We start from the raw sequence: 8,448 nt of genomic DNA, 5'->3' as shown, positions 1-8,448 counted from the left end.
TCGGCACACTTTACCGTTCCAATCGTAGTCCACGTGGATCGTTAAGTATGAAAAAAATCCCCCCCAAAAAAATGTGAAAAACTCATGTCGACCTCTAGACCTGTCGACCTAGCACATGTCGACCTAGAAACCCTGTCGACCTTCCATCCATGTCGACCTAGTGACTGTTGACCTATAGTGGTCGACCTAAACATTGTCGACCTAGACACTGTCGATCTTCAGACCGGATCCCGGCGAGGGGGGGGGGGTGAAAGCAACGTAGCTGCTACGCAGCGGGCTTGGTGGCTCACTGCGCTCGCCACAGGTTCTGTTCCCACTCTATTAGTGTTGTGGACACCCACGAGTGGGAATAGTCCCTGCTGGTCGGCATGCCAACCGGCGGGCTGTTAACTGGTTGGAATCCCGGTGTCGGTATAGTGACTGGCGGTCTCCTGACCTCCGGTCACATAACCACATCCCATAGATGACCGGTATCCGGACTCCAGGTCGACAACAAAAAGGTCGACACACCTTAGGTCGCCGCCAATAGGTCGACACACCTTAGGTCGCCATGGACAAAGGGTCGACCTGGACAAAAGGTCGACAGGAACAAGGTCAACATGGAAAAAGGTCGACATGAGTTTGTCACGATTTTTTTATTTTTTGGAACCTTTTCATACTTAACGGTCCACGTGGACTACGATTGGAACGGTAATCTGTGCCGAGCGAAGCGGTAGCGGAGCGAAGGCACCATGCCCGAAGCATGGCGAGCGAAGCGAGCCATGTGAGGGGACGCGGTGCACTAATTGGGGTTCCCGGTCACTCTACGAAGAAAACGACACCAAAAAAACATAAAAAACTCATGTCGGCCTTTTTACCATGTCGACCTTGTTCCTGTCGACCTTTTGTCCATGTCGACCCAAGGTGTGTCGACCAATTGTCATCGACCTAAGGTGTGTCGACCTTTTTGTGGTCGACCTGGAGTCCCAGACCCATTATGACCACCTCCTACATTTGACGTTGGCAACATGTAGTCCATGAAGTACGTCCCATGTCGTGTGCTGGCTTGGTGGGTATATAAGGTGTGTGATAGGCTGTCTGCACACATCACTCCTTGCTGTCATGGGTAACGGGGCAATTTATCCAAGTTGCAAAAAGGGAAAATTATCAGCTTTCGTGCCAAGGATAGCAGTATTTCTGAAACAGCGCAGTCTGTAAACTGTTTGCGTGCTGCTATGATGAAGGTGTATCGTGACTGGACAAATGGCCCCATTGCAATAACTGACGTAGAAACTGTGGAGCACCACTTGACATTGATGTGAGAGGTGAACGTTGACTATGAAGGTGTGTCCACGCTGCACACGGCGGTTACTCTGGCTATTAGCTGGTGGTTATAATAATGTGACTCGACCGTGTAGTATAGTTTGAATATATTTTTGTGCAGTGAACAGACCTGGGCCAAAATTTACTAAAAAATCGAGTTTCCCAACACGGGAATTCACTAAGCACAAATCTCGGCAGTGTTTGGACTATTCGTAATGGTTTGAATGACAAAGTTCAGAAATACGAATGAATAGACCATCGGTCAAACGCGGCTGTTATTTCCTACAACACGGGTATTCACTATTCATTCGTATTTGGGTGTTAGTCTCTGAGTGCTCAAGTGCGGGTGTATTTTTTTGCGATTCGTTAAAAAAAGCAGCAAAAAAATAGACCTGCTTTTTACAGGAGAGTTTGGATAATCATGCACAGATCAGTGAAATCTGTGCATGGTTATCTATGGGAAAGGGTCTGTTTACTGTAAAAACTTGAAAAAAAAAATGCGTGGGGTCCCCCCTCCTAAGCCAAACCAGCCTCGGGCTCTTTGAGACGGTCCTGGTTGCAAAAATATGGGGGAAAAATTGACAGGGGTTCCCCCATATTTGAACAACCAGCACCGGGCTCTGCGCCTGGTCCTGGTGCCAAAAAAATGGGGGACAAAAAGCGTAGGGGTCCCCCGTATTTTTAACATCAGCACCGGGCTCACCTAGTCAGAAAGATAATGCCACAGCCGGGGGACACTTTTATATAGGTCCCTGCGGCCCTGGCATTAAATCACTAACTAGTCACCCCTGGCCGGGGTACCCTGGAGGAGTGGGGACCCCTTAAATCAAGGGGTCCCCCCCTCCAGCCACCCAAGGGCCAGGGGTGAAGCCCGAGGCTGTCCCCCCCCATCCAAGGGCTTCGGATGGGGGGCTGATAGCCATGTGTAAAAAAAAGAATATTGTTTTTTGTAGCAGTACTACAAGTCCCAGCAAGCCTCCCCCCGCAAACTGGTACTGAAAAACCTGAACCACGCACTGAAAGGGGTTCCATGTTTACACATGGGACCCCTTTCCCTCGACTGCCGAGACCCCCCGTGACTCCTGTCACAGAGGGTCCCTTCAGCCAATCAGGGAGCGCCACGTCGTGGCACTCTCCTGATTGCCTGTGCGCTCCTGAGCTGTCAGTCAGGCTGCGCACGACAGAGATACAATGTTGCGCCTATGCGCTCCATTGTATAAATGGTGGGAACTTTGCGGTCAGCGGTGAGGTTACTTTCGGTCAACCGCTGACCGCAAAGTTCCCACCATTGGATACAATGAAGCGCATAGGTGCAACATTGTATCTCTGCCGTGCGCAGCCTGACAGCTCAGGAGCGCACAGGCAATCAGGAGAGTGCCACAACGTGGCGCTCCCTGATTGGCTGAAGGGACTCTCTGTGACAGGAGTCACGGGGGATCTCGGCAGTCAGGGAAAGGGGTCCCATGTGTAAACATGGGACCCCTTTCAGTGCGTGGTTCGGGTTTTTCGGTTTGTTTTTTTGCCAAGTACGTGGATTACAAGCTCAGAAGAGGACAGATCTACACTGGATTTCTGTGAGTATAATTTTATTTTCAGGTAACCCATGGATTCTACTTGGAGAAGTGGACCGACCCTCGTGTGAATATAGGTAAGTATGTGTGAATGTAGGTGTGCATGTATGTAATAAAGTTTTACTTTCAAGGTGTGTGAGTTCTGTTTTTATTTGGGTATTTTTTTTGTAGTAGTATTACAGGTACCAGCAGGCACGTTTTTCCACCGCATGCTGGTACTTGTGATTCTCCAAGTACCAGCTTGCGGGGGAGGCTTGCTGGGACTTGTAGTACTGCTACAAAAAACAATATTCTATTTTTTTCACAAGGCTATCAGCCCCCCATCCGCAGCCCTTGGATGGGGGGGACAGCCTCGGGCTTCACCCCTGGCCCTTGGGTGGCTGGAGGGGGGGACCCCTTGATTTAAGGGGTTCCCACTCCTCCAGGGTACCCCGGCCAGGGGTGACTAGTTAGTGATTTAATGCCAGGGCCGCAGGGACCTATATAAAAGTGTCCCCCGGCTGTGGCATTATCTCTCTGACTAGTGGAGCCCGGTGCTGGTTCCAAAAATACGGGGGACCCCTACGCTTTTTGTCCCCCATATTTTTGGCACCAGGACCAGTCGCAGAGCCCGGTGCTGGTTGTTAATATATGGGGGAACCCCTGTCATTTTTTTCACCATATTTTTTCAACCAGGACCGGCTCAAAGAGCCCGAGGCTGGTTTTGCTTATGAAGGGGGACCCCACGCAATTTTTTTTTTTTTTAATTTTAACACTTTAATTTTTTTTTTTAAGGTGCACAATGAAGCCCTGCACGGATCTCACAGATCCGGACGGGATTCCTTGTGTTTTGTCAGGCAGTGTTTTACTCATCACTCCCATAAAACACTGCCTGACATTACGAATCACGTCGACATCGGAAAAGACGAATGTTGCAAACTCGGCAGATTAGTAAATGACCGTATCAGGATTCAAAAAGTTGCAGTAAAATGCACCCGATACCATTCGAGTTCAAACACCCATAAAAACGTCAAAAACACGAATATTAGTAAATATACCCCCCGGTGTTTTGTTCATATGTTTGTAAATCCAGTCATAAGGACACAGAGACATGTGAGTTGACTGCTGTGCTGTTTTATTCTATCACCAACTCCAGGCACACTGCACACTGGACCACCCACTTCCCAGCATCCCCCTGGTCCCAGGGACCATCACTGAAGATTCAGGTTTACACATATTAGTAAGGGAGTGTCTACAAATATAAAGCATTCTAATACACTAACATCACACCTGGTAGTAAGTGATGGTAGCAATACAGAGGGGACATTATAGTATGAAGAGGTAACACTACAGTATATCACATACAGCACAAAGGCAAACTCTGAAAATGCAAATCTGGCACACCTGTTCAGGCACAGTGAATATTAAATTCTGAAGATGACTATTGATATCATTAATATTTTTTATAGGTTCCCACAGTGTTACACATGTGTGAAAATATCAGGAGATATAACACAAGTCCCCTTCACCACTATAGCTCAATTTGGAAGCCTGCCCCTGGAGTACTTGTGATCACTGTTGTTACATCAGGATCAGTTATCTGACCTTCCTCCTAGGCTGTCATCTCTTAACACCCAAGGAGGAATTGGGCTTTTTGAAGATTGTTAATACACCTTCTTAAACCATAAGAAACATATGTTAATTATATCTTTGGCTGCTCAAAAGAGTACTTTGCAGACATAAGTTAATAATCAGCCACGTCTCTAAAACTTTACTTTGCTTTTAACATGGAATGGGTAGAATCCTTTCTCTCTGAATGGAGCCTACTAAGTAGGTATGAAAAAAGAACTCTCTTAGAAGAACTATCTATTGACCTTGATATTGGAGATTTCCTTGAGACATTGTTTATATATTGCTATCTACATGTTTTGAGACCTCCTCCATGTTCTTCTTTGGTTGGTTGATGGTACCTTCTTTAGTCTTTAGACCACACCTGGGCCCTGGCTCTCTATGGATATCTTCCAAGGTTTTTATGTATATACTGTTATGTTTGTCTATTGTATTGTCTTTTTGGACATGTTTGCTACCTTTATATTTCCTTTATGACATGCACATGAAGCTGCACATGTTTATCTTGAGGTTTGGTTTGTATTTTATTAAATCCTGCTTCAATAAGAAATAATATTAAAAAAAAGAAAATAGAACAGATTCCTTAATGTGTAATATGTTCATTTATGCAGGCTCCATTGAAAATCATAATGAGATTTGTGGTAAAGCAATAAAACAGCAAGCAGTATTCAATGGAAATGTTGCAGAAGAAGGAGCAGAGGCCAGCGGCACAGTACAGTAAGTATTGCATATGAGTAGAACACCTACTATGAAATGAGTGCCAACAAACATTCAAACATCAGTTGCATTATTCAGAATATTCATCACAGGCCTACCAAACCGAAAGTACCAGTTAGTCCAATACTTGCATCCATGTTGCAAGATTAAAGAAAGTCTCCACCAGCGGTAGCTCCTATCTTTTTTAGGTAGAGGGGCTGCCACTGTGCCAGGTGAGGACAGTCCAACTAGCATGTCCCAGCGCCTGCGCAATAGAGCTGAAAAGTGGCTTCAGTGCGTATGAGCAAACCCCGGCTTCTATGGACGGCATCAGATGCAGACCATAGAAGCTGGCTAGACAAAGAGTGGCTTCCTACAGGACAATCGCATCTGTTTGGCTGTCCCGGAGGGAGGAAGCACCTCCCAATGGGCAAGCTTGTCCTGTGGGTGACTGGCAGGTAGCACTTCCAATAGGAAGTCACTGCCAGCCACTGTGAAGCCAGTGCAGTCTCATGGACATCATCTGGCTCACTGATCTGAGGTGGCGGATTTTACCTGGGGTACTGCAGTCCTGCAGCCCATAGCTAGAATCCGCCACTTGACTCTCCACCCATAACAAAAATGTTAATGTTTCTAGGAATATCATCAAAATTCAGCACCTAGTACTCCAACATTAAAGAGATAATCTCTTGAGGTGGCAGGAGATAATATACAATTCATGTCATTTGTGCTGGTATTGCTTTTAGGTATGTCAAAAGCTCAGGAGGGATGGCTTAACAGCTTTCCATAAAACATCTGAGAACTGAAATGTTAACCATCTCAGGATACTTGCCCATTTACTTGGCAATAAGGGTAGCTCAGAAATAATGGCAAGCCCAAACACCAGATCACTACAGTTCTGTATTTGTAAAACATTTGCATGTGTCATAGGATTCAACAGTCTATTCCATATTGTAGAACACATGGGATGTAGTTAATATCATTATCCAAATGGTCAGAATGCCGACAGCGGCATCCCGACAGTCAGAATCCGGATGGATCCAGATGGTAAGTAGTGGGGTTAGGGTTAGGATTAAGTTTAGGCACTAGGGCACATATATATTTTTATTGTAGATTTCATTATTTAATATAATCTCACATTAGGGAGGAGGTGTAAAAAGTGTCTCTTTTAACTATCAAATATGAAATAGAGATACAATATTATATCCTGTGTCACCTATTAGCTGCTGTAGAAATTCACTATATAAAATGCTTTTAACAATGATCTATTTTGCAGAACAGAGAAAGTGGATGAAATGATCAAACAGTGGGAAGGATCCTTCTTTAAGGACAATCCGCGACTAAGAAAGAAATCTGTGTCCTTAAGATTTGACCTCCACCTGGCAGCTGTGAATGAAACATGTTCCAATACCAAAAAGGACAATCTACCTGACATAGAGGTTCGATTAATAATGAGACGTTCATGTAGCATTCCCACGATGAGTCCATGATCTGGCAATCATCAATTCAAAGATACTGTAAAAGGGACAGTGAAAATTTTAATAACATCATTAATAATATTAAAATTGCAGATCATGCTGGATGTACTTATACAATTAGTTAGTTGGGGGAAAAATGAAACCATATACAGCTCACAAGTTTTGCTTTCTAATATAATGTGTCTGTATACAATATTGATTAGGCCAGTATGGGGCTGAAAGGAACTTGCCTTACTTTTCACCCATTAACGCCATTCTTTTCACTGTGGTAACTATATTTCATTTTATCAAAGTAAACATGAAACCACTTTTAAAAAATTCAATTTATATATCCAAGGACATTGGGCTGCACACTGTCAGTAATTATACAAGTCTCGTATGAGATAAAAATCACAAACATTCAGACATCACTATATGAGATTTTGCTGTTATATTAGGGGACCTGTGCAAAAGGTGGCAAGCTCCATTTATCTGTGAAGTGATTTATATTATAGCTTCTGAGCATAAGAATACACTAAGGGTGCCCATTCACTATCCGTTATGGGCCCGTTACAAAAAAATAGGATGAAAGCTAGAGTTTCCGAATGTGTAACAGGCCAATTCATTATTAGGAGCATGAAAAAAACGAGTTTTATGGTAAGAACTTACCTTTGTTAAAACTTACCTTTGTTAAAACTCTTTCTGCAAGGGCTCCACAAGGAAAGGACAATGGGATGTAGAGTAGGATCTTGATCCGAGGCACCAACAGACTCAAAGCTTTGACTGTTCCCAGAATGCATAGCACTGCCTCCTATATCACCCCGCCTCCCTGCACAGGATCTCAGTTTTTAGTTAACCAGTGCAATGCAGTAGCAGGAAAAGAGACGACAATGGTTAGTAGCCACAATACCGCATTCTCACGACAGGAGACGTGTCAGCAGCTAATGCCACACCAACCCAAAGAAGCTAAGTGCGTCAGGGTGGGCGCCTTGTGGAGCCCAGTGTACCTCGCAGAAAGAGTTTTAACAAAGGTAAGTTCTTACCATAAAACTCGTTTTCTGCTGCGGGGTACACTGGGCTCCACAAGGAATGGACAGTGGGGATGTCCTAAAGCAGTTCCTTATGGGAGGGGACGCACTGTAGCGGGCACAAGAACCCGGCGTCCAAAGGAAGCTGCAGTGTCGAAGGCATAGAACCTTATGAACGTGTTCACAGAGGACCACGTAGCCGCCTTGCACAATTGTTCAAGGGTCGCACCACGTTGGGCCGCCCAAGAAGGTCCAACAGACCGAGTAGAATGGGCCTTAATGTGATCAGGAGCAGAGAGACCAGCCTTCACATAAACATGTGCAAACACCATTCTAATCCATCTGGCCAGAGTTTGCTTGTGAGCAGGCCAGCCACGTTTGTGAAACCCAAACACAACAAAAAGAGAATCCGATTTCCTAATAGGAGCAGTTCTCTTCACATAGATACGGAGAGCCCGTACCACATCCAAAGACCGCTCTTTGGGAGACAGATCAGGAGAAACAAGTGCCGGAACTACAATCTCCTGATTAAGGTGGAACGAAGAAACCACCTTAGGTAGATAGCCGGGACGAGTCCTAAGAATCGCCCGGTCACGGTGAAATATCAGATATGGGAAACTACAGGACAAGGCACCCAAATCCGACACTCTTCTAGCTGAAGCAATAGCCAGCAGAAACACCACCTTAAGGGAAAGCCACTTAAGGTCAGCTGAACCAAGAGGTTCAAACGGAGACTCTTGTAACGCCTCCAAAACCACCGACAAGTCCCAAGGAGCCACAGGCGGG

The 8,448-nt window shown here is 45.3% G+C and overlaps 1 protein-coding gene across 1 annotated transcript in view; it reads left to right on the top strand.

Annotated features, from left to right (window-relative positions):
- Window positions 1–7,371, top strand: part of KRT222 (keratin 222) — a 79,829-nt gene extending 72,458 nt beyond the window's left edge. Inside the window, exons 10-11 of the mRNA XM_063963157.1 lie at window positions 5,093–5,198; window positions 6,454–7,371. Of these exons, the coding sequence (XP_063819227.1) occupies window positions 5,093–5,198; window positions 6,454–6,667 (320 nt within the window). The 3' untranslated portion in view covers window positions 6,668–7,371. The remainder of the gene's footprint in view (window positions 1–5,092; window positions 5,199–6,453) is intronic.
- Window positions 7,372–8,448: the final 1,077 nt, after the last annotated feature.

Source organism: Pseudophryne corroboree, chromosome 3 (genome assembly GCF_028390025.1).
Source record: "Pseudophryne corroboree isolate aPseCor3 chromosome 3, aPseCor3.hap2, whole genome shotgun sequence".
In the NCBI taxonomy this organism is placed as follows: Eukaryota; Metazoa; Chordata; class Amphibia; order Anura; family Myobatrachidae; genus Pseudophryne; species Pseudophryne corroboree.
Note: the sequence above shows the minus strand (reverse complement) of the source record. Positions and strands in the feature narration are given on the sequence as shown.